Source organism: Pseudophryne corroboree, chromosome 1 (genome assembly GCF_028390025.1).
Source record: "Pseudophryne corroboree isolate aPseCor3 chromosome 1, aPseCor3.hap2, whole genome shotgun sequence".
NCBI lineage: Eukaryota > Metazoa > Chordata > Amphibia > Anura > Myobatrachidae > Pseudophryne > Pseudophryne corroboree.
This window is the reverse complement of record NC_086444.1, coordinates 909173252-909200089: the sequence shown is the minus strand read 5'-3', so window position 1 is coordinate 909200089 and position 26838 is coordinate 909173252. Positions and strand designations below refer to the sequence as shown.

Here is a 26838-nt window from a genome sequence, read left to right as displayed (position 1 = left end):
TGCCTGAGGGTCTCTTGACCTGGCGCAATACCTGTCCAATTTTTTGTTGAGGCGAGACGCCATCATGTCCACCTTTGGTTTTTCCCAACGGTTCACAATCATGTGGAAAACTTCTGGATGAAGTCCCCACTCTCCCGGGTGAAGGTCGTGTCTGCTGAGGAAATCTGCTTCCCAGTTGTCCACTCCCGGGATGAACACTGCTGACAGTGCTACGACATGATTCTCCGCCCAGCGCAGAATCCTTGCAGCTTCTGCCATTGCACTCCTGCTTCTCGTGCCGCCTTGTCGGTTTACGTGGGCGACTGCCGTGATGTTGTCGGACTGGATCAACACCGGCTGACCCTGAAGCAGCGATTTTGCCAGGCTTAGAGCATTGTAGATCGCTCTTAGCTCCAGTATATTTATGTGAAGAGACGTCTCCAGGTTTGACCACACGCCCTGGAAGTTTCTTCCCTTTGTGACTGCTCCCCAACCTCGTAGGCTGGCATCCGTAGTCACCAGGACCCAGTCCTGTATGCCGAATCTGCGGCCCACTAACAGATGGGCAGTCTGCAACCACCACAGGAGAGACAACCTTGTTCTCGGTGACAGTGTTATCCGCTGATGCATGTGCAGATGCGATCCGGACCATTTGTCCAGCAGATCCCACTGAAATGTTCGTGCATGGAATCTGCCGAATGGAATCGCTTCGTACGAAGCCACCATCTTTCCCAGGACTCTTGTGCATTGATGTACTGACACAGTTCCTGGTTTTAGGAGGTTCTTGACAAGTTCGGATAACTCCCTTGCTTTCTCTTCCGGGAGAAATACCTTTTTCTGAACCGTGTCCAGAATCATGCCCAGGAACAGCAGATGTGTTGTCGGGGTCAATTGAGATTTTGGAAGATTTAGAATCCACCCGTGTTGCTGAAGCACTACTTGTGTTAGCGCTACACCGACTTCCAGCTGTTCTCTGGACTTTGCCCTTATCAGGAGATCGTCCAAGTAAGGGATAATTAATACGCCTTTTCTTCGTAGAAGAACCATCATTTCGGTCATTACCTTGGTAAAGACCCGAGGGGCCGTGGACAACCCAAACGGCAGCGTTTGAAACTGATAATGACAGTCTTGTATCACGAACCTGAGATACCCTTGGTGTGAGGGGTAAATCGGGACATGTAGATAAGCATCTTTTATGTCCAAGGACACCATGAAGTCTCCTTCTTCCAGATTCGCTATCACTGCTCTGAGTGACTCCATCTTGAACTTGAATTTCTTTATGTACAGGTTCAAGGATTTCAGATTTAGAATAGGCCTTACCGAACCGTCCGGTTTCGGTACCACAAATAGTGTGGAATAATACCCCTTTCCCTGTTGTAGGAGGGGTACCTTGACTATCACCTGCTGAGAATACAGCTTGTGAATGGCTTCCAAAACCGACGTCCTTTCTGAGGGAGACGTTGGTAAAGCAGACTTTAGGAACCGGCGAGGGGGAGACCTTTCGAACTCCAGCATGTAACCCTGAGATACTATCTGCAGGACCCACGGGTCCACTTGTGAGTGAACCCATTGATTGCTGAAAATCTTGAGTCGACCCCCCACCGTTCCTGAGTCCGCTTGTAAAGCCCCAGCGTCATGCTGATGGCTTTGTAGAAGCCGGGGCGGGCTTCTGTTCCTGGGCAGGGGCTGCTTGCTGCCCTTTCTTACCCTTTCCTCTGCCTCGCGGCAGATAAGACTGTCCTTTTGGTCGCTTTTTATAGGAGCGAAAGGACTGCGGCTGAAAAGACGGTGTCTTTTTCTGTTGGGAGGGGGTCTGAGGTAAAAAAGTGGATTTGCCGGCAGTTGCCGTGGCCACCAGGTCCGAAAGACCGACCCCAAACAATTCCTCTCCTTTATATGGCAATACTTCCATATGCCTCTTGGAATCCGCATCACCTGACCACTGTCGCGTCCATAAACTTCTTCTGGCAGATATGGACATCGCGCTTACTCTTGATGCTAGAGTACAAACATCCCTCTGAGCATCTCGCATATAAAGGAAAGCATCCTTTAATTGCTCTAGAGTCAATAAAATACTGTCCCTATCCAGGGTATCAATATTTTCAGTCAGAGAATCCAACCACACTACCCCAGCACTGCACATCCAGGCTGAGGCTATTGCCGGTCGCAGTATAACACCAGTATGTGTGTATATACTCTTCAGTGTAGTTTCCAGCCTCCTATCTGCTGGATCCTTGAGGGCGGCCGTATCAGGAGACGGCAACGCCACTTGCTTTGATAAACGTGTGAGCGCCTTATCCACCCTAGGGGGTGTTTCCCAGCGCGCCCTAACCTCTGGTGGGAAAGGGTATAATGCCAATAACTTCTTGGAAATTAGCAGTTTTCTATCGGGGTTAACCCACGCTTCATCACACACGTCATTCAATTCCTCTGATTCTGGAAAAAATACAGGTAGTTTTTTCACCCCCCACATAATACCCCTTTTTGAGGTACCAGCAGTATCAGAGATCTGCAAAGCCTCCTTCATTGCCGTGATCATATAACGTGTGGCCCTATTGGAAAATACGTTTGTTTCTTCACCGTCGACACTAGATTCATCTGTGTCGGTACCCGTGTCGACTGACTGAGGTAAAGGACGTTTTACAGCCCCTGACGGTGTCTGAGACGCCTGAACCGGTACTAACTGGTTTGCCGGGCGTCTTATTTCGTCAACTGACTTTTGTAATGTGCTGACATTATCACGTAATTCCATAACTAAAGCCATCCATTCCGGTGTCGACTCCCTAGGGGGTGACATTACCATCATCGGCAATTGCTCTGCCTCCACACCAACATCGTCCTCATACATGTCGACACACACGTACCGACACACAGCAGCCACACAGGGAATGCTCTAATCGAAGACAGGACCCCCTAGCCCTTTGGGGAGACAGAGGGAGAGTTTGCCAGCACACACCAAAAGCGCTATAAATGTATATAAACAACCCTAGAAGGTGTTGTTTACTATATATGCGCTCTTAATATATAAATATCGCCAATTTATGCCCCCCTTCTCTTTGTTACCCTGTTTCTGTAGTGCAGTGCAGGGGAGAGACCTGGGAGCCTTCCTCACCAGCGGAGCTGAGCAGGAAAATGGCGCTGAGTGCTGAGGAGAATAAGCTCCGCCCCTTTTTCGGCGGGCTTTTCCCCGGTTTTTAAGAAACTGGCCTGGGTTAAAATACATACATATAGCCTTAATGGCTATATGTGATGTATTTATTTTGCCACTAAAGGTAATTATATTGCTGCCCAGGGCGCCCCCAGCAGCGCCCTGCACCCTCCGTGACTGAGTCAGTGAGCCGTGTGACAACAATGGCGCACAGCTGCCGTGCTGTGCGCTACCTTCAAGAAGACTGAGGAGTCTTCTGCCGCCTGCTTTCCGGACCTCCGTTCTGCCGTCTCTTCAGCGTCTGTAAGGGGGATCGGCGGCGCGGCTCCGGGACGAACCCCAGGCTGACCTGTGTTCCGACTCCCTCTGGAGCTAAGTGTCCAGTAGCCTAAGACTCCAATCCATCCTGCACGCAGGTGAGTTGGAAATCTCTCCCCTAAGTCCCTCGATGCAGTGATCCTGTTGCCAGCAGGAATCACTGAGATTGAAACCTAAAAAAAAAAAAACTTTTCTAAACAGCTCTTTAGGAGAGCCACCTAGATTGCACCCTCTCGGACGGGCACAAAAACCTAACTGAGGCTTGGAGGAGGGTCATAGGGGGAGGAGCCAGCACGCACCATGTGACCTAAAAGCTTTTTTAGATGTGCCCTGTCTCCTGCGGAGCCCGCTATTCCCCATGGTCCTGACGGAGTCCCAGCATCCACTAGGACGTCAGAGAAACCCATTTATCATTTTTCACTGGTGGTTTGTGGTGCATTTCTTTGCGTCTGATGGCTGCGTTTCACTTACTGGAATGCATTGATATTGTTTTTGTGTTGTAATTTCTGCTTATTCAGCTTCACTGCATCACTTCGGTTTTGGCCTCTAGTGACCGGGTTGTGCATTCCACGGCTGGACCGCATTCTGCTTCCAGAATCTTGATGACTCCTACAGTGTTAGTGAGCGCAGAGCTAGATAGGCTTTTCATACCTGGTTGGCTCCACTATATACTATCTCTGACAATGTTTTTTTTTTTATAATATGTGAGCCTAATATAGTGGGTTTTACCCCATATCTGGTATGCATTTCATAGCTAGAACACACGGTTCTTCCTGATGTTTTTTGTTGATTGATGGTGCTATATACAATATATCAGCCCCGGGCCAAGTGTTTATGGTCTTCTGTGGTTTGTACCGCCTGTGTGCCTGTATTATGATATCTTGACAAAGGTCCTTTATGGATCGAAACATCGATAATGGATTTGATGAACCTGTGAGTGCATTAAAATTGCTTCTTGGCGTCTTTGTATACAATTTGGTGAGTGCCCATCTCTTATATGTACAATATATATAATCCATAGACAGCCACACACCATCCATTATTTTAAATGCTCAGGTACACAGCAGCATCACAATAGGAAAATATTGCATAGAAATCAGTAATAGAAGGCACTGAAATAGGACTTGTTCACACTTATCTAAGTGAAGGCTCAGTAGCAACGTATTGGAGAAACTGACAAAAGCTTTAGTACAGAGGGCTGATGCAGATGTTGGCGCAGGTCCTGCGCTGCACGCAGCTTCCCAATTATTGTGAATCTGCGACTGCACAAGGTCTATTCGGAGAATGCAGACTGACAGGCAACGGTGTCAAGGGGGAGGGGAGAAGGCGGTGGAAGGGCTGCGTTTCCAGAAATGTTGACATGCTGTCACAGTTGTCTAGAAGAGGGGAGCCAAGGGACTTCCTGGCCACGCAGCCCCCAATTCCGTCAGTCAGCTGCACAAGGTTTACTCAGCTGGTCGGCTGCAAGGAACATCGCGACCAATGGTCAGGAAGTTGAATACCAACTTGCGATAACGGTCGCAGTGCTGGGATTGCAGTTACATGCAGGAGTTGTCTCTTCTGCTGAGACGTCTCCTGCATGCCCCTCTTTGAGATTGGAGAAAAATGCAAAGCTGCTTTTTTTTTTACTGTATAGAACAACTTACACTTCTTGCATCAATCACTCACTGCTGGCTGGGGGTGGGGAGACTAGGGAAGGATGGGCTGCTGCATTGCAGTCAGTGCAGGCTAGAAACCAACAGAGAGAATGGAAGATGCAGCTTCCCTTATCCCTCTGAGCTTGGGCTGCAGAAAGACTGTCTTTTAGGATGTTGTTGCCAAGGCACCTGAGCAGCTGGCCGGGTGGCCTGAGCTTGGCAACTGCTGAAAGATTAATTTGCAGCATTGCTCTTCTGACACCATGAGATGCAACTGTGTAAGGGAAAGCCCAACCTGGCTTGGTCAAATTAAATGCAACCATGCAAGGCAAGTGTTTAACTACAAAGTAATAATTAGACCTGTTCTCTTGTACAGTCCACATTTTCTAGATAACTGAGTAAAGCATATTCCTAATACAGGTGGAATATATGTGATCACTTAGTTTCATACATTAACTTTCCTAATACATTTATTGAATAAGAAATACAATCTAGTTTCTTTAAATACAAAAATAATGAGGACATACACTGTCGAGTCACATTATGATGACGAGCTAATAGCTAGAGTAACCGCCGTGTGCACCACGGACAGCAGCTAGACAGGCTGAACGGTCATTTTACACATACGTCTGGTAGCCCCCAGGTTAATTTTGATTGTGAGCTGCTCCACTGTTGTTTGTCAGTCGGCCCTCATGCACCTTCATTATTCACAATGGTGGCATTTGTCCCGTCACGATACACCTTCACCACAGCAGCACATGAACAGTTCTCAAACTGCGCTGTTTCAGAAATACTGCCACCCTGGGCCCGAAAGCCGATACTCATGCCATTTTGCAACTCTGATAAATCGTCCCTTTTACCCATGACAGCAACAAGTGATATGTGTGCAGAAGGGCTAACGCACACCTTATAAACCCACCTTACATAAGCCAGCATACGACACGTGACGTGCTTCATGGGCTACAAGCTGCAGACATTAAAGGTAGGAGGTGGTCAATGTCACGATCCATCACATTATCGGATCCCAGAATATGATATTTCGTCTATTGTGTGTGTGATAAGAAGAAGTTATTTCCTGTGAACTGCTTGTGGACATAACCCCAAGAGGTCTGCCTGCCATTTTCCTCTGCTAGGTTGTAAATATTGTGGACATAACCCCAGGGGGTTATCACCGAGTGCATTTCCCCAAGCCACTCTGTACTGAGACCACAAATGTGTTTAGTAGTGACAAGATCAAAACCCAGCAATAAGGTGGGAGAAGAAATTTATGTTCGAGTTCTGGTCTCTCGTCCTATCATAAATGTTGGTGGTGGAAGACTGTATCATTCAGCTCTCATCTTCAAACAAACTGGTCACTTAGGTCATAAAGCAAACAGCCTGGAGTTCTGTGTCCATGTTGGCTAATCCCCCTCCCCTAACTCATGCAAGACAACTAGGTGAAGAGGGTGTATGATACATTAAGGCCAGTGTCCAGCAATCCAGCACTGAGCTGGATAAAAATCCCAAGGGTGGGAGGATGTGAGTGCAGCTGAAGGGTATAACTGTCACTCTCTCAGTAATATGTGTGTTCATTTTTCATGGGATTTAGCGATTGCTAGGAGTGGGCCATTCAACTCATGTGTGTCATCCCCACGGCCGGATTCTAGATTTGTGCGTAAGTCTAGGCTTCGGAATTCTTAACCCCTTTAATTTTTGTTTGAGATTGTACTGTACTCTGTGTGTATTTTAAAAATATTCTTAATAATCTTTGTAACGCCTTTTGTAACTAAAGCTCTGAAGTATTCTTGGAATTAAACCTACAAATTCTAGTCCTGATTTTGTGATTCTTAGAACCTAAAGCATCGTGTGGCCCACATGACATTTTTCTAAGTATTAATAACTGTGAGTGACAGGTAGAAGCGAAGGCTACCTTGCGTTTAGAAGCTAAAATCCCTCTTGCTGGTGGTGGCGAATGTGTTTGTATAACCCCGCGTGTCCTTCTACCTGTCACATCATAGGTGGTGCTTCTCAGATTGGCGTATCTGGAGAAGTGACCGGCAGGTCCGTGGCAGTCATAATAATGTGACTCAACCGTGTAATAATAGTTAACTTATTGCACTGTGACTGTAGGAACAACAAGAGTAGACGTGCAATGATCATGCAAAATACATTGAGACTTATTTCACATGTATAGTGTAACTTACCTTTACTGCCAAGAAATTCAGGCCACTTTCATTTGCTAATGCCTTTGCAATCATAGTTTTGGAGCAGCCCGGGGGTCCATAGAGCAATACACCTTTTGGGGGCTGTATGCCCATGCGTGTAAAGGACTCTGGATGCTTCAGCGGCCATTCTACTGCCTGTTTTAACTTTAACTTAACATTTTCCATTCCTCCAATGTCAGCCCATGATACCTGAAAGAAAACAACAACATAAAAGCTAGAGGACTGTGTTTGGAACTGCCACCTATGGATTTTCTTCTAAAAAGACTGAAATCTAAGATTTACATTATCCTGTTCTGAGAGAAGTTATTGCGTTAATGGGGCACATTAAAAAGAATCGGAGCAGGTTTAAGGCTGGCAACCTCCCTCTAGAATTGTGTTGTGTCTGTCCAGCATTACCTCCAGCTATGAAAAATGCATACAAAAGAAAACAATTCCACAGTGGTTAGCACTACTGCCTCATAGTGATTGAGTCATGAGTTTGATTCTCAAATGAAAATAACACTCATGTCAAACTGTGTGTGTAATATGAAAAAAAAAAAAAAAAAAAAAAGTAAAAAAGTATTTGAAGTACCTCAACATCTCCCAAATACTTATTAATCTTTAGACCAACTCTCAAAATGTAGTGAGTTTTGCCTGTTTGGTTTCAAAAGATCAATGTACCAAAAAAAGTTGGACCATACCAAATGAGTATACTGTTCACTTTCCTTCCTGTCTCTACCTGGGTGGTTTCATTACTGTCTGTACCTAGATGTCCAACCATTGTCCACTTGCTGCTTATGCGGATACACCAATCAAAACAAAAACAATTTATACCATGTTCCCTTGGAGCAATATATCTGGAAATTAACCAGTGTACCAGTAATGAGTGCAGGGCCTAGGTAATGTCAAATCCTGAGCCATATGTGATTCCGTGTGGTATTTTTAGACCGAGGTTTCATGTGTCATACAGAATAGCTTACACACTTCCACAAAGGAAATGTAATCCCTTTTTTACCAAAAAGCAACACTTTGGGATCACCTGCTTATTTAACTAGCTTTAAGAGTCTTTCCTGAACAGGAGTTTATAGGAGAAAAGTCTGCATGGATTAATTGCTCAGAAATGACCAGACACGCAACAGCATCTCCAGATGTAAGAGTGGAGAGCCAAAAAGTTGAATTTTGCAGCATCCTATTACTGGAACCTGAGACTATACAGGAAAACAGAATTTATTACACTGAAGGAAATTACTTTCCCTGTTGTAATACCTTCAGTCTTATAGTGGGGGAGTGCTTATTCCAGTTCTATCATTCTCTCCGCACAGGATGCTACTCGCTACATGATGCATAAATAATGGTGCTCCTGGACTGCATTCATCACATTACTACATGTGTGTCTATGCATAATATATATTACATAGTAAACATTTTAATGTGGCATGTAAATTATACACATAGTATGTAATACCATATATAACAGTGCTGGCGTTCTATTACTAAGCAATACATTTTAGAGGAAGAATAACAGACATGGGAGTATCAATGTTTTGCTCAGGGCTGAGATTTCAGTATAGTACATATAATAGTCAGTTAACCGATGTAAATATTTTAACAGTTACACACTAGATCCACATGCTTAAGTAAATGAACCCAAATCAGCATGGTTGTAGCCTTACATTACCATTTGGCACCAGTGGAAATCATGGGCTGAGATTGGCTTATTAGTGACTGTTAATCAGAACTTACATTGGGCACATCCACAGCAACCTCCCGCATGGCACTGGGCCTTACATCATTCATCGCCTGTAGGAAATCGTTCAGAGTGATTACCACAGAGCCAGCCACTTCCTTGTCTGATGGGTTGTTTAGCTCTCCCAGCTTTCTCCGCAGAGCGTTCAAGCCTGGAAAGGAAGTCATTCACACATGAATTCTGCTATCACCACTAACAGAGATAAACATATATATGTAAACTGAATAATAAATAGGAAAGTTGAGTGATCCATAAATAACTTCCACACTTAACATGCTCATGATACCAGGGCTGCATTAGTTATGGCTTCTACTCCTATGTACAAGATTATGCCCTTAATCAAACTGTTTATCATCATGATACATAAATAACAAGCAAGCATAAAGAAGATAAGTAAAAATACTTCACAGACCTTACACGAAATGTACATACTGTACATTACATCAGTGGTTCCCAAACTTTTTGCCCACTACCCTTGGTTTCATAAACCCATCCACGTATGGTTATTTATAATTATTATCCTTTATTTATATGACGCCACAAGAGTACATAAACAATCAAAACAGGAAAACTGCGACTTAATGTGGGTACACACTAGACCAGTGATTTTCAACATTTCTCGTCTTGCGGCACTCCTAACAAGACTTTAAAATTCTCAAGGCACAGGGGGGAAAAAACACACTGGCCCCCACAGATATGAAATACATTGGCCTCGACATTTATCAAGCACATCGGCCCCCAACAGTTATCAAGCACATTATTATTTATTTATTTATTTATTACCAGTTATTTATATAGCGCACACATATTCCGCAGCGCTTTACAGAGAGGATATTTGGTCATTCACATCAGTCCCTGCCCCAGTGGAGCTTACAATCTATATTCCCTATCACATGTACATGCACACACATTCACACTAGGGTTAATTTTGCTGGAAACCAATTAACCTACCAGTATATTTTTGGATTGTGAGTGGAAACCAGAGTACCTGGAGGAAACCCACGCAAGTACGGGGAGAATATACAAACTCCACACAGTTAAAGCCATTGTGGGAGTCGAACCCATGACCTCAGTGCTGTGAGGCAGTAATGCTAACCATTACACAATCATAGCCCCCACACGTATAAATCAGAAACACTGCCCCCCTCCCTCCACGGTAATGGCACACTCACTGCCTCCCCCCCCCCCTCCCCTGTAATAGTACTCACAGCACCCACACTAATGGCACCCACACTGCCCCCCTCCACCCGTAATAGTACTCTCAGCCCCCACAGTAATGGCACTCCCCCGTAATAGTACTCACAGCCCCCACACACTGCCACCCCCCCTGTAATAGTACTCACAGCCCCCACAGTAATGGCACACACACCTCCCCCCCTCACCTGTAATAGTACTGACAGCCACCACAGTAATGGCAAACACACCGCACCCTCCTGTAATAGTACTCACAGCCCCCACACTAATGGCACACACACACCACCCCTATAATAGTACTGACAGCCCCCACTGTAATGTCAGCCTGAAGTCCTGTATATCCGAGCTGGAGTAATATGACCAGAGCAGTAGTTTAGTTAGTTTAGTTCAAGTTTATTGTCATCAGCCAAAACAAGTTGACAGACGAAATTACATTGTACAAAGCATCAAGTAGTAGCAGGCGACAACATAAAACAGACATAAAAATGAATCATTCATTTAACATACGTACAGCAGATGGAATAAAACTAACCCTAAACCGGTTGGTACGAGCTATCAGAGAACGAAATCTCTTTAGCGAAGGAAGTTTTACAAAAAGCATATTAAAAGGATGCGCACTATCTAGTAAAATACACCTGACTTTGCTTAAAACCCTACTCCTGTACAAGTCATCAAAGCTAGGCAGTGGCATACCAATGATTTTACTTGCCATTTTCCTTATTCTTTCTAATGCCCATCGATCTTTTAGAGTACAACCACCATACCAAGCCACGATCCCATAACTAAGAATGCTCTCTATCGAGCACCTGTAAAAATTTAACATGGTCTGAGCACCAACACCTGCGGCCCTTAAACGCCGCAGGAAGAAAAGTCATTGTTGAGCCTTTTTCCCTATCAATAACAGGTGCTCAGACCAAGTCAAACATGACGAGATCTGAATGCCTAAAAAACGGAATGAGGTGACCATTTCCACTTCCTGATCACTAGTACAGGGAAGTCCGCAGCACACACCAGCACCAAGCATGGGCGGAAATGTGACATGGCGTGAGTGACCTATATGTCACAGCACGTTTTAATCAGTCACGGACCGGGCAGCAGGAGAGCAGCACACACCAGCACCAAGCATGGGCGGAAATGTGACATGGCGTGAGTGACCTATATGTCACAGCACGTTTTAATCAGTCACGGACCGGGCAGCAGGAGAGCTGACTGTGCTGCCTGTGCACGACGGCAGGAGGACCCAGGTATCTCTGGCGGGCGGCGGCAAAGCACTATTGATGGGTGACAGAGCACTGTGCAGGGCATCTCTGGTGGCCGGTGAGCGGCAGGCTGCGGCACACCTAACAACAGCTGGCAGCACACTAGTGTGCCGCGGCACAGTGGTTTAAAAACGCTGCACTAGGCGATGTGCTTTATGAGCGACGTCGCCTAGTGTTTCCCCCTCCCGGGCCGGGCGGTCAGCGACAGTGCATACACACTAGGCGATAGGATGACCATATCACTCAGTGACGTCACAGGACGTGCAGGCCGCTCTTGGAAGACAGTCCAAATTGAGCTGCATGCATGGCCGACAGCGAGGGTCGTTGATGGCTCATGGTGCAGTGCATCACTCGTCGTCGCCAACGCACACACTTGATGAGAAAGTAAACAATGTCGCTCTGGAAGGGTGAAAATGAGCGAAGATGTTTACTTTCTCGGCAAGTGTGTATGCACCTTTACAGTTGAAGACAATATAGAACAAGTACAGGGTAAATAAACATAGCTACATCAGCAGATGACACTGGAATAAGTATCAGGTGGCAGAAGACTGCTGGATTTGGTGCAGTCGAAGTTTATTAAAGAAAGAAAAGGATAAACACATGAGGGAAGAGAGCCCTGCTCGTGAGAGCTTACATTCAGGGGAGGGGTAGACAGACAGGGGTGACACAGACGGGGTACACAGAGAGCGTGGAACAGAGAGTTAGGAAGAGATTTGGCTGGGTTTGGTGAAGAAGTGGGTCTTGAGAGCCCATTTGAAGTTCTGTAGAGAGGTGGAGAGGTAAAGAATTCCAGAGATAGGGAGCTCCAATCCATAGAGATAACACAAAACATTAACGATTAATCTGACTTTATTCCAAATCCAATACGCTTCCCTAGGCCCTCCCCCAAGAGGGGCCTCATTTGGAAAATTTGCCCATCATCAATTATTTAATTATAAGGTTTACTCTTATCTCTTTCCAATTCTTAAAACTGGTGTTACAATTAGGGCAATGTAATAAGGTGCAATATAATGGAGTATATGCTGTACATTTAAATTTATTTTTTCTGACAAAATGCTGGTGGTAAGTAAAGGGAGAGCTCTGACTGTGACACTACATCTACATCTTACATATTAAAATGGAAATTATTTGAATCAATCCTGTAGACATAGAAATACAGTAGACCTGTTCACCACAAATACCACAGATGTGCTCCTATACATGGAAACAGTCTTAAGGCCAGTACTCACTGGCCGATGGCAGAGAGATGTGTGCTGAGCGAACCGCTCAGCACACATCTCTCCCGGCGCTCAGCACAGCGCGATCTGTGCTGAGCGTGCGGGGGGGAGACGGGGGGCCGCTCACTTCACCCAGCGGGTGAAGTGAGCGACCCGCTAGATTGGCCTGCATGCAGGCCAATCTAGCAGCAGCGATAGCGATGCGCGGGGCTGCGCATCGCTATCGCTGAGGGGGCTACACACGGAGCGATCGTGCTTAAAATCTAAGCAATCTAGTCAGATTGCTTAGATTTTAAGCAGCGATCGCTCCGTGAGTACCCCCCTTTACTTGTTTAGTTCAAGCAAGTGATCATCCAGTATCACCTTACTATTGGGAGTTAATGTCATTTAATACTAATTGGGAAATTCATGTTAAAAGGGGTTATCCACTTTTGGAAAGGCCTCTCTGTTTAGCTAACCCTCCTTCAATGTAGCACTTCAGTAGGCTCTTCACCTTCTCCATACCTCCCAACTGTCCATTTTCTGAAGTGTTCCGCAGGTAGGGGAAAGGTTGGAGAAGCACAACATTTAAACAGTGCAGGGAGGTGAGCCAGGGGCTGCCCAGCTGCTCGAGAAGCATTGGGCACACCCCCAAAATGACAAAAATGGGAGACATGACACAAGACCATGCCTACTCACTCGAGGCCCAGTACCTACCCACTCGAGGCCCCTTGAAAATGGTTGTCCCTTTAAAAAAAGACCCAGATCGGCCGGCATCCCACACCTCCGGCCATCTTGGACTCCATTAGATCCTGCATTTTTCTAACACAGCCTACAAAATGAAAAGAGCCAATTGGTTGATACTTTACCACTGTCCACTTTATCTCTCTTCAAGATTTCATAAATCTCCCTCTTTGTATTGTACAGCAACACCTAAGTCATGTACCCAGTTGAGTCTTTGAAAAAATAATAAAGTGAAAACTAAAAAAAAAAGGATGTCAATGCATAACAGACATCATTTACTAAGTCCTGTTAATGGGCCCGATACACTTTAAACACAAATAAAACTGTACCATGCAGCATCTGGTGCCTACACAGAAAGACACAAGAGCTATAAAAGGGCATGAACACCTGCCTCAATTCCCCAGGCTCTGTAACAGAATCACAAATATTTGCAATGCAGACTTCCTGTAATGTGGCACATTCATAATGAACAGGATACGGTACAATATCAATAAAAAACATTCCAGGAGGCCAGCTGGAGAAGGAGAGAGCTACAGGCAAAGGAAATGCTACAAATATCTTCCCTATTGTGACCGCAGATCATATTTTTAAGCTAATTATCTAAAGAAGCCCAATGGCAACAGCAGACGAGTTCTAACAGTACACAGGTCATCATATTCCCCATAAATGCAAATTATTAACGAGTCTGCGGCAGCAAAATTAACCACACAATTTAAATGCCAGTGTAATGTATCACCCTGTGTGTTAACTTATTTCATAGTATTTCTTTCTTTTCTAGGAACATCCTTTTAACTGAAGCATTGCTTTAATAAAACAACATCAACATTAGACAAAGGGAACTCATTGTGATTCAGTTTATTCCTGAAAAGCGTCAATTGGGTGTATCACATGATGACTAATCTTTTTCCTTAAAATAAGTCTCTTGTCTTGTAATGAAGTGCAGTGTGTTAGTGAAATAAATGACAGCATATGTCATGAAATGTGAAATAATAATAAAATATACGTTATGGTAAGAACTTACCGTTGATAACGTGATTTCTCTTATGTCCACAGGTATCCACAGGATAACATTGGGATATTGTCGAGCGACAGCGAAAATGGCACCAACACGGTCACAAGCTTTCTGGCCTCCTAGGATGCATTGGGGCCTCCACTATATAGTCCCGCCCACTGACTCAGTCAAATCAGTTCTTTCCACAGCGATTTTATGCAGGAATATCAGGCAGAGACCTGTTTAGGCGATAAGAACACACATGCACACCCTTCCATACAAGAAGGAAGAGGTTTTAGTGATTGTCTAGATCCTCAAATCAGATGCGTCAGGGTGGGATCCCTGTGGACATAAGAGAAATCACGTTATCAACGGTAAGTTCTTACCATAACGTATATTTCTCTGGCTGGGTCCACAGGATAACATTGGGATTCCCAAAGCCATTTTAGTGGTGGGGACGCTCCTGATTGCACAGGAGGACCTTTCGCCCGAAGTCTGGCAAAAGTATCCAAGGCATAATGTCTAATGAATGTGTTTATGGAAGACCATGTGGCTGCCCTACATATCTGTTCTGCTGAAGCACCCTGTTGTGCTGCCCAAGAAGGACCTACCTTACGTGTAGAGTGTGCAGAGACATTAGCCAGAATAGAGAGATCTGCATGAGAATAAGCTTCTGATATTACCATTCGGAGCCATCTCGCCAGCGTCTCTTTACTAGTAGGCCATCCTATTCTATGGAATCCGTAGAGGATGAAGAGAGAATCTGTTTTCCTGATGGCACTAGTATGATCTATGTAGATTCTTAAAGCCCGGACCACGTCCAGTGACGCTTCTCCCGCAGATAGTCCCGATATCTAAAAAGCTGGGACTACAATCTCTTCATTCAGGTGAACCTTTGATACCACCTTTGGAAGATAGCTAGATATCGTTCTGAGAACTGCTCTGTCTGGAAAAAGAACTTAGGAAAGGAGACTTACATGATAATGCTCCTAAATCTGACACTCTTCTGGCTGACGCCATTGCCAGTAAAAAATAGAACTTTAACCGTTAACCACTTAAGATCTGCTCTCTCAAGTGGTTCAAACAGAGGACCCTGGAAAAATGTAAGAACCAAATTCAAACCCCATGGAGCTGCAGGAGAAACAAATGGAGGTTGAATATGTACTACTCCTTGAAAAAACGTACGTACATCCTGTAAATCAGCAATCTTCTGCTGAAACCATACAGTTAACGCTGATACTTGAACCCTCAAGGAAGCAACTTTCAACCCTTTATCCAATCCTGCCTGAAGGAAATCCAAAATCCTAGATACTTTAAAAGATCTCGGATTGACATTTTTTCCAGTACACCAGTGAATATAGGCTTGCCATATTCTATGATACACACGGGCCGAAGAAGGCTTTCTTGCTCTAAGCATAGTTTGGATTACTTGTTTTCGAAAATCCTTTAGCCTCTAGGATAGAGGTTTCAACAGCCACGCCGTTAAAGATAGGCGATCGAGATGACTGTGACAACAAGGACGCTGCATTAGCAGATCTGGACGTTGAGGGAGCAGTATCTGTGCTTCCATGGACATTCTCAACAGATCTGTGTACCAATGCCTTCTTGGCCAAGCTGGAGCTATTAGAATGATCGCTCCTTTTGCCTGTTTTATCTTTCTCACTACTCTGGGTAACAGAGATATTGGCGGGAACAGATACGCCAGCTGAAACCTCCATTCTACTGACAGTGCATCTACAAGGACCGCTCCTGGGTCCCTTGTTCTTGATCCGTACCTTGGAACTTTGTTGTTTAGACGAGACGCAATAAGGTCTATCTCTGGTAGACCCCATCTGTTCACCAGTGTCTGAAACACTTCTGGGTGTAGTGCCCATTCGGTTTCCTGAATGGTGTGCCGACTGAGAAAATCCGCTTCCCAATTTAGGGGGTCATTCCGAGTTGTTCGCTCGTTGTCGATTTTCGCTATACTGCGATTAGTCGCTTACTGCGCATGCGCAAGGTTCGCAGAGCGCATGCGCTTAGTTATTTTACACAAAAGTTAGGTATTTTACTCACGGCATAACAAAGCTTTTTCATCGCTGTGCTGATCGTAGTGTGATTGACAGGAAGTGGGTGTTTCTGGGCGGAAACTGGCCGTTTTATGGGAGTGTGCGGAAAAACGCAGGCGTTTGAGTTGCAAAACGCAAGAATGGCTGGAGAAACGGGGGAGTGGTTGGGCAAACGCTGGGTGTGTTTGTGACGTCAAACCAGAAATGAAAAGGACTGAGCTGGTCGCAATGGCTGAGTAAGTCTGGAGCTATGCAGAAACTGCTAAGAAATTTCTATTCGCAATTCTGCTAATCTTTCGTTCGCAATTCTGCTAAGCTAAGATACACTCCCAGAGGGCGGCGGCTTAGCGTGTGCAATGCTGCTAAAAGCAGCTAGCGAGCGAACAACTCGGAATCACCCCCTTAGTACACCCGGGACAAAGACTGCTGACAATGCCAGGAGATGGAGTTCTGCCCATTTTAGAATGGGAGTTACTTCCTCCATCAATCTCTTGCTGTGAGTTCCTCCTTGATGATTGAGCTATGCTACTGCTGCCGCATTGTCTGAGCGGATCTGGACTGGTCTTCCTTGTAGATTGTCCTTTGCCTGAACCAAAGCCAAGTAAATGGCCCTTATTTCTAACAGATTTATTAGCAGGCGACTTTCCCTTGCGGTCCACTTTCCTTGGAACCATAGGCTTCCGAGTACCGCCCCCCAGCCCTGCAGGCTGGCATCTGTTGTCAGGACTTGCCACTCTTTTATCCAAAAGGGTCTCCCCTTGTTTAAATGGTCTGTCTGTAGCCACCACGCTAGAGACCTTTTCTCTGACGTCCTAGTGGATGCTGGTTACTCCGTAAGGACCATGGGGAATAGACGGGCTCCGCAGGAGACTGGGCACTCTAAAAGAAAGATTAGGTACTATCTGGTGTGCACTGGCTCCTCCCACTATGCCCCTCCTCCAGACCTCAGTTAGAATCTGTGCCCGGCCAGAGCTGGGTGCTCCTAGTGGGCTCTCCTGAGCTTGCTAGAAAATAAAGTATTTGTTAGGTTTTTTATTTTCAGTGAGATCTGCTGGCAACAGACTCTGCTACGAGGGACTGAGGGGAGAGAAGCAAACCTACGTGCGTGCAGCTAGCTTGTGCTTCTAAGGCTACTGGACACCATTAGCTCCAGAGGGTTCGAACACAGGGCCTGACCTCGATCGTCCGTTCCCGGAGCCGCGCCGCCGTCCCTCTTGCAGAGCCAGAAGACAGAAGAAACAATGAAATCGGCGGCAGAAGACTCATGTCTTCATTAAGGTAGCGCACAGCACTGCAGCTGTGCGCCATTGCTCCCACAGCACACCACACACTCCGGTCACTGTAGGGTGCAGGGCGCTGGGGGGGGGGGGGGGGCGCCCTGGGCAGCAATTTCAATACCTTTTGGCAAAAAATACACATAATACAGTCAGATAACTGTATATGTGTAAAAAACCCCACCATTACTTTACAGAAAACGCGGGACAGAAGCCCGCCGCTGAGGGGGCGGGGCCTTCTTCCTCAGCACACCAGCGCCATTTTCCCTTCACAGCTCCGCTGGAAGCACGCTCCCCAGGCTCTCCCCTGCAGTATCCAGGTACAAGAAGGGTTAAAAAGAGAGGGGGGGCACATAAATTTAGGCGCAAATCGATACAGACAAGCAGCTATTGGGAAAATCACTTATTAGCAGTGTAAATCCCTGTGTTATATAGCGCTGTGGTGTGTGCTGGCATACTCTCTCTCTGTCTCCCCAAAGGACTTTGTGGGGTCCTGTCCTCAGTCTGAGCATTCCCTGTGTGTGTGCGGTGTGTCGGTACGGCTGTGTCGACATGTTTGATGAGGAGGGTTACGTGGAGGCGGAGCAGAGGCAGATAAGTGTGGTGTAGCCCCCGACGGGGCCGACACCTGATTGGATGGATATGTGGAAGGTATTAACCGACAGTGTCAACTCCTTACATAAAAGGTTCGATGACGCAGCAGCCTTGGGACAGCCGGGGTCTCAGCCCGCGCCTGCCCAGGCGACTCAGAAGCCGTCAGGGGCTCATAAACGCCCGCTAGCTCTGATGGTAGACACAGATGTCGACACGGAGTCTGACTCCAGTGTAGATGAGGATGAGACAAATGTACAGTCTACAAAAGCCATCCGATGCATGATTACTGCAATGAAAGATGTATTGCACATTTCTGATATTAACCCGGTTACCACCAAGAGGGGTATTATGTTTGGGGAGAAAAAGCAGCCAGTGACTTTTCCCCCATCTGATGAATTAAATGAGTTGTGTGAAGAAGCGTGGAGTTCCCATGATAAGAAACTAGTAATTTATAAGAGGTTACTGATGGCGTACCCTTTCCCGCCAACGGATAGGTTACGTTGGGAAACATCCCCTAGGGTCGACAAGGCGCTAACACGCTTATCTAAAAGGGTGGCACTGCTGTCTCAGGATACGGCCGCCCTAAAGGATCCTGCGGATAGAAAGCAGGAAGCTATCCTGAAGTCTGTGTATACACACTCTGGTACTCTACTGAGACCTGCTATTGCTTCAGCCTGGATGTGTAGTGCTGCAGCAGCATGGACTGATACCCTGTCAGACAACATTGATTCCCTCGACAGGGATACTATTTTGCTAACCATAGAACATATAAAAGACGTCGTCTTATATATGCGGGATGCACAGAGGGACATTTGCCTGCTGGCATCTAGAATTAATGCAATGTCCATTTCTGCCAGGAGAGTATTATGGACTCGGCAGTGGACAGGTGATGCTGATTCTAAAAAACACATGGAGGTTTTGCCTTATAAGGGTGAGGAATTGTTTGGGGTTCCCTCACAGCCTAAGAAAGCACCGTATTATCAAATGCAGTCCTTTCGGCCTCAGAAAGGCAAGCGGGTCAGAGGAGCATCCTTTCTGGCCAGAGGAAAGGGTAGAGGAAAGAAACTGCACCAGGCAGCCAGTTCCCAAAAACAAAAATCCTCCTCTGCTTCCACTAAGTCCACCGCATGACGTTGGGGCTCCACAGGCAGAGCCAGGTGCGGTGGGGGCGCGTCTCCGAAACTTCAGCAACCAGTGGGTTCGCTCACAAGTGGATCTCTGGGCTGTACAAACTGTATCTCAGGGATACAAGCTGGAGTTCGAGGCGACACCCCCTCGCCGTTACCTCAAATCAGCCTTGCCAGCTGCTCCCAGGAAAAGGGAGGTAGTACTGGCGGCAATTCACAAGCTGTACCTCCAGCAGGTGATAATCAAGGTCCCCCTCCTTCAACAGGGCAGGGGTTACTATTTCACAATGTTTGTGGTACCGAAACCGGACGGTTCGGTGAGACCCATCCTGAATTTAAAATCCTTGAACACTTATATAAAGAAGTTCAAGTTCAAAATGGAATCGCTCAGGGCGGTTATTGCAAGCCTGGAAGAGGGGGATTTTATGGTGTCGCTGGACATCAAGGATGCTTACTTGCATGTCCCCATTTACCCACCTCACCAGGAATACCTCAGGTTTGTGGTACAAGTCTGTCATTACCAATTCCAAACGTTGCCGTTTGGTCTCTCCACGGCACCGAGAATATTTACCAAGGTAATGGCCGAAATGATGATACTCCTTCGGAAGAAGGGAGTTATAATTATCCCGTACTTGGACGATCTCCTCATAAAGGCGAGGTCCAGAGAGCAGTTGTTGGTCAGCGTAACACTCTCTCAGGAAGTGTTGCAACAGCACGGCTGGATTCTGAATATCCCAAAGTCGCAGCTGATTCCTGCGACGCGTCTGCTTTTCCTGGGCATGATTCTGGACACAGAACAGAAGAAGGTGTTTCTCCCGGTGGAGAAGGCCCAGGAATTGTCATCTCTGGTCAGGGACCTCCTGAAACCAAAACAGGTATCGGTGCATCACTGCACGCGAGTCCTGGGAAAGATGGTGGCTGCTTACGAAGCAATTCCCTTCGGCAGGTTCCATGCAAGGATCTTTCAGTGGGATCTGTTAGACAAATGGTCCGGATCGCATCTTCAGATGAATCGGTTGATCACCCTGTCCCCAAGGGCCAGGGTGTCTCTGCTGTGGTGGCTGCAGAGTGCTCATCTTCTCGAGGGCCGCAGGTTCGGCATACAGGACTGGGTCCTGGTGACCACGGATGCAAGCCTCCGAGGATGGGGGGCAGTCACTCAGGGAAGAAACTTCCAAGGACTGTGGTCAAGTCTGGAGACTTCACTACACATAAATATACTGGAACTAAGGGCCATTTACAACGCCCTGAGTCAAACGGAGCCCCTGCTTCAAAACCAACCTGTACTGATTCAGTCAGACAACATCACGGCGGTCGCCATGTAAACCGCCATGGCGGCACGAGAAGCCGGATGGCAATGGCAGAAGCCACAAGGATTCTTCGATGGGCGGAGAATCACGTGCTAGCACTGTCAGCAGTGTTCATTCCGGGAGTGGACAACTGGGAAGCAGACTTCCTCAGCAGGCACGACCTCCACCCAGGAGAGTGGGGACTTCATCAAGAAGTCTTCACACAGATTGTAAATCGCTGTGAACTGCCACAGGTGGACATGATGGCGTCCCGTCTCAACAAAAAGCTAAAAAAATATTGCGCCAGGTCAAGGGACCCTCAGGCGATAGCTGTGGACGCTCTAGTGACACCGTGGGTGTACCAGTCGGTTTATGTGTTCCCTCCTCTTCCTCTCATACCCAAGGTACTGAGGATAGTAAGAAAGAGAGGAGTAAGAACTATACTCATCGTTCCGGATTGGCCAAGAAGAACTTGGTACCCAGAACTACAAGAAATTATCTCAGAGGACCCATGGCCTCTGCCTCTCAGACAGGACCTGTTACAACAGGGGCCCTGTCTGTTCCACGACTTACCGCGGCTGCGTTTGACGGCATGGCGGTTGAACGCCGGATCCTAGCAGAAAAGGGCATTCCGGATGAAGTTATTCCTACGCTGATAAAGGCTAGGAAAGACGTGACAGCAAAACATTATCACCGAATATGGCGAAAATATGTTGCTTGGTGTGAGGCCAGGAAGGCCCCTACAGAGGAATTCCAGCTGGGTCGATTCCTGCACTTCCTACAGTCAGGAGTGTCTATGGGCCTAAAATTAGGATCCATAAAGGTCCAGATTTCGGCCCTATCTATTTTCTTTCAAAAAGAACTGGCTTCACTGCCTGAAGTTCAGACGTTTGTTAAGGGAGTGCTGCATATTCAGCCCCCTTTTGTGCCTCCAGTGGCACCTTGGGATCTTTACGTTGTGTTGGATTTCCTGAAATCACACTGGTTTGAGCCACTTAAGACCGTGGAGCTAAAGTATCTCACGTGGAAAGTGGTCATGCTATTGGCCTTAGCTTCGGCTAGGCGTGTGTCAGAATTGGCGGTTTTGTCTTGTAAAAGCCCATATCTGATCTTCCATATGGACAGGGCAGAATTGAGGACTCGTCCCCAATTTCTCCCAAAGGTGGTATCAGCGTTTCATTTGAACCAACCTATTGTGGTGCCTGCGGCTACTCGGGACTTGGAGGATTCCAAGTTGCTGGACGTAGTCCGGGCTTTGAAAATTTATGTTTCCAGGACGGCTGGAGTCAGAAAAACTGACTCGCTATTTATCCTGCATGCACCCAACAAGCTGGGTGCTCCTGCTTCAAAGCAAACTATTGCTCGCTGGATCTGTAGCATGATTCAGCAGGCTCATTCTGCGGCTGGATTGCCGCATCCTAAATCAGTGAAAGCCCATTCCACGAGGAAAGTGGGCTCTTCTTGGGCGGCTGCCCGAGGGGTCTCGGCATTACAGCTTTGCCGAGCTGCTACTTGGTCGGGTTCAAACACATTTGCAAAATTCTACAAGTTTGATACCCTGGCTGAGGAGGACCTTGAGTTTGCCCATTCGGTGCTGCAGAGTCATCCGCACTCTCCTGCCCGTTTGGGAGCTTTGGTATAATCCCCATGGTCCTTATGGAGTTCCCAGCATCCACAAGGACGTCAGAGAAAAATAAGAATTTACTTACCGATAATTCTATTTATCATAGTCCGTAGTGGATGCTGGGGACTCCGTAAGGACCATGGGGAATAGCGGCTCCGCAGGAGACTGGGCACATCTAAAAGAAAGCTTTAGGACTAACTGGTGTGCACTGGCTCCTCCCCCTATGACCCTCCCCCAAGCCTCAGTTAGGATACTGTGCCCGGACGAGCGTACACAATAAGGAAGGATTTTGAATCCCGGGTAAGACTCATACCAGCCACACCAATCACACCGTATAACCTGTGATCTGAACCCAGTTAACAGTATGATAACAGAGGAGCCTCTGAAAGATGGCTCACAACAATAATAACCCGATTTTTGTAACAATAACTATGTACAAGTATTGCAGACAATCCGCACTTGGGATGGGCGCCCAGCATCCACTACGGACTATGAGAAATAGAATTATCGGTAAGTAAATTCTTATTTTCTCTAACGTCCTAAGTGGATGCTGGGGACTCCGTAAGGACCATGGGGATTATACCAAAGCTCCCAAACGGGCGGGAGAGTGCGGATGACTCTGCAGCACCAAATGAGAGAACTCCAGGTCCTCCTCAGCCAGGATATTAATTTTGTAGAATTTTACAAACGTATTTGCTCCTGACCAAGTAGCTGCTCGGCAAAGTTGTAAAGCCGAGACCCCTCGGGCAGCCGCCCAAGATGAGCCCACCTTCCTTGTGGAGTGGGCATTTACAGATTTTTGGTTGTGGCAGGCCTGCCACAGAATGTGCAAGCTGAATTGTACTACAAATCCAACGAGCAATAGTCTGCTTAGAAGCAAGAGCACCCAGCTTGTTGGGTGCACACAGGATAAACAGCGAGTCAGATTTCCTGACTCCAGCCGTCCTGGAAACATATATTTTCAGGGCACTGACAACGTCTAGCAACTTGGAGGCCTCCAAGTCCCTAGTAGCCGCAGGCACCACCAATAGGTTGGTTCAGGTGAGACGCTGAGACCACCTTGGGGAGAAACTGAGGACGAGTCCTCAATTCCGCCCTGTCCGAATGGAAAATCAGATAAGGGCTTTTTCAGGATAAAGCCGCCAATTCTGACACGCGCCTGGCCCAGGCCAGGGCCAACAGCATGACCACTTTCCATGTGAGATATTTTAACTCCACAGATTTAAGTGGTTCAAACCAATGTGACTTTTGGAACCCAAAACTACATTGAGATCCCAAAGTGCCACTGGAGGCACAAAAGGAGGCTGTATATGCAGTACCCCTTTTACAAACGTCTGAACTTCAGGGACTGAAGCTAGTTCTTTTTGGAAGAAAATTGACAGGGCCGCAAATTTGAACCTTAATGGACCCCAATTTCAGGCCCATAGACACTCCTGTTTGCAGGAAATGTAGGAATCGACCCAGTAGAATTTCCTCCGTCGGGCCTTACTGGCCTCGCACCACGCAACATATTTTCGCCAATTGCGGTGATAATGTTTTTGCGGTTACATCCTTCCTGGCTTTGATCAGGATAGGGATGACTTCATCCGGAAAGCCTTTTTTCCTTCAGGATCCGGCGTTCAACCGCCATGCCGTCAAACGCAGTCGCGGTAAGTCTTGGAACAGACAGGGTCCTTGCTGGAGCAGGTCCCTTCTTAGAGGTAGAGGCCACGGATCCTCCGTGAGCATCTCTTGAATTTCCGGTTACCAAGTCCTTCTTGGCCAATCCGGAGCCACGAATATAGTGCTTTCTCCTCTCCATCTTATCAATCTCAGTACCTTGGGTATGAGAGGCAGAGGAGGGAACACATACACTGACTGGTACACCCACGGTGTTACCAGAGCGTCTACAACTATTGCCTGAGGGTCTCTTGACCTGGCGCAATACCTGTCGAGTTTTTTAATCATGTGGACGACTTCTGGGTGAAGTCCCCACTCTCCCGGGTGGAGGTCGTGCTGAGGAAGTCTGCTTCCCAGTTGTCCACTCCCGGAATGAATACTGTTGACAGTGCTATCACATGATTTTCCGCCCAGCGAAGAATCCCTGCAGCTTCTGCCATTGTCCTCCTGCTTCTTGTGCCACCCTGTCTGTTTACGTGGGTGACTGCCATGATGTTGTCCGACTGGATCAACACCGGCTGACCTTGAAGCAGAGGTCTTGCTAAGCTTAGAGCATTGTAAATGGCCCTTAGCTTCAGGATATTTATGTGAAGTGATGTATCCAGGCTTGACCCTAAGCCCTGGATATTCCTTCCCTGTGTGACTGCTCCCCAGCCTCGCAGGCTGGCATCCGTGGTCACCAGGACCCAGTCCTGAATGCCGAATCTGCGGCCCTCTAGAAGATGAGCACTCTGCAACCACCACATGATGGATACCCTTGTCCTTGGTGACAGGGTTATCCGCTGATGCATCTGAAAATGCGACCCGGACCATTTGTCCAGTAGGTTCCACTGGAAAGTTCTTGCGTGGAATCTAACGAATGGGATTGCTTCGTAGGAAGCCACCATTTTTACCCAGAACCCTTGTGCATTGATGCACTGAGACTTGGTTCGGTTTTAGGAGGTTCCTGACTAGCTCGGATAACTCCCTGGTTTTCTCTTCCGGGAGAAACACCTTTTTCCTGGACTGTGTCCAGGAACATCCCTAGGAAACAGAAGACAAGTCGTCGGAACCAGCTGCGATTTTGGAATATTGAGAATCCAATCGTGCTGCCGCAACACTACCTGAGATAGTGCTACACCGACTTCCAACTGTTCCCTGGATCTTACCCTTATCAGGGAATCGTCCAAGTAAGGGATAACTAAAATTCCCTTCCTTCGAAGGGATATCATTTCGGCCATTACCTTGGTAAAGACCCGGGGTGCCGTGGACCATCCCTACGGCAGCGTCTGAACTGATAGTGACAGTTCTGTACCATAACCTGAGGTACCCTTGGTGAGAAGGGTAAACTTTGACATGAAGGTAAGCATCCTTGATGTCCCAAGACATCATGTAGTCCCCTTCTTCCAGGTTCGCAATCACTGCTCTGAGTGACTCAATCTTGAATTTGAACCTCTGTATGTAAGTGTTCAAAGATTTTAGATTTAGAATCGGTTTCACCGGGCCGTCTGGCTTCGGTACCACAATAGTGTGGAATAAAACCCCGTTCCCTGTTGCAGGAGGGGTACCTTGATTATCACCTGCTGGGTGAATGGCTTCCAAAACTGCCTCCCTGTCAGAGGGAGACGTCGGTAAAGCCGACTTTTGGAAACGGCGAGGGGGAGACGTCTCGAATTTCAATATGTACCCTTGAGATATTAGCTGAAGGATCCAGGGGTCTACTTGCGAGTGAGCCCACTGCGCACTGAAATTCATTGAGAACGGGCCCCCACCGTGCCTGAGTTTGTAAGGCCCTAGCGTCATACTGAGGGCTTTTGCAGAGGCGGGAAAGGATTTCTGTTCCTGGGAACTGGGTAATCTCTTCAGCCTTTTTCCTCTCCCTCTGTCACGAGCAGAAAAGAGGAACCTTTTGTCCGCTTGCCAACAAAGGACTGCGCCTGATAATACGGCGTCTTATTTTGAGAGGCGACCTGGGGTACAAACGTGGATTTCCCAGTTGTTGCCGTGGCCACCAGGTCTAAAAGACCGACCCCAAATGTCCCCTTTTAAAGGCAATACTTCCAAATGCCGTTTGGAATCCGCATCACCTGACCATTTTACTGGTAGAATTGGACAACGTACTTATACTTGATGCCAGTCGGCAAATATTCCGCTGTGCATCATGCATATATAGAAATGCATCTTTTAAATGCTCTATAGGCAATAATATACTATCCTTATCTAGGATATCAATATTTCCAGTCAGGGAATCCGACCATGCCAACCCAGCACTGCACCTCCAGGCTGAGGCGATTGCTGGTCGCAGTATAACACCAGTATATGTGTGTGAATACATTTTTGGATACCCTCCTGCTTTCTATCAGCAGGATCCTTAAGGGCGGTCATCTCATGAGAAGGTAGAGCCCTTGTTCTTACAAGCGTGTGAGCGCCTTATCCCCCCTAGGGGGTGTTTCCCAACGCACCCTAACCTCTGGCGGGAAAGGGTATACAGCCAATACTTTTTAAGAAATTATCAATTGTTATCGGGGGGAAACCCACGTATCATCACACACCTCATTTTATTTTTCAGATTCAGGAAAACTACAGGTAGTTTTTCCCTCACCGAACATAATACCCCTTTTTGGTGGTACTCGTATTATCAGAAATGTATAAAACATTTTCCATTGTCTCAATCATGTAACGTGTGGCCCTACTGGAAATCACGGTTGTCTCTTCACCGTCGACACAGGAGTCAGTATCCGTGTCGGCGTCTGTATCTGCCATCTGAGGTAACGGGCGCTTTAGAGCCCCTGACGGCCTATGAGACGTCTGGACAGGCACAAGCTGAGTAGCCGGCTGTCTCATGTCA

At 47.0% G+C, this 26838-nt stretch overlaps 1 protein-coding gene across 5 annotated transcripts in view; it reads right to left on the bottom strand.

Annotated features, from left to right (window-relative positions):
• Positions 1–26838, bottom strand: part of AFG2A (AFG2 AAA ATPase homolog A) — a 963796-nt gene that overhangs the window by 716101 nt on the left and 220857 nt on the right. For all 5 annotated transcript variants that reach the window (XM_063920291.1, XM_063920292.1, XM_063920294.1 and 2 more), the window contains exons 10-11: positions 9009–9163; positions 7266–7475 (exon numbers count right to left, since the gene is read on the bottom strand). In XM_063920291.1, the coding sequence (XP_063776361.1) occupies positions 7266–7475; positions 9009–9163 (365 nt within the window). The remainder of the gene's footprint in view (positions 1–7265; positions 7476–9008; positions 9164–26838) is intronic.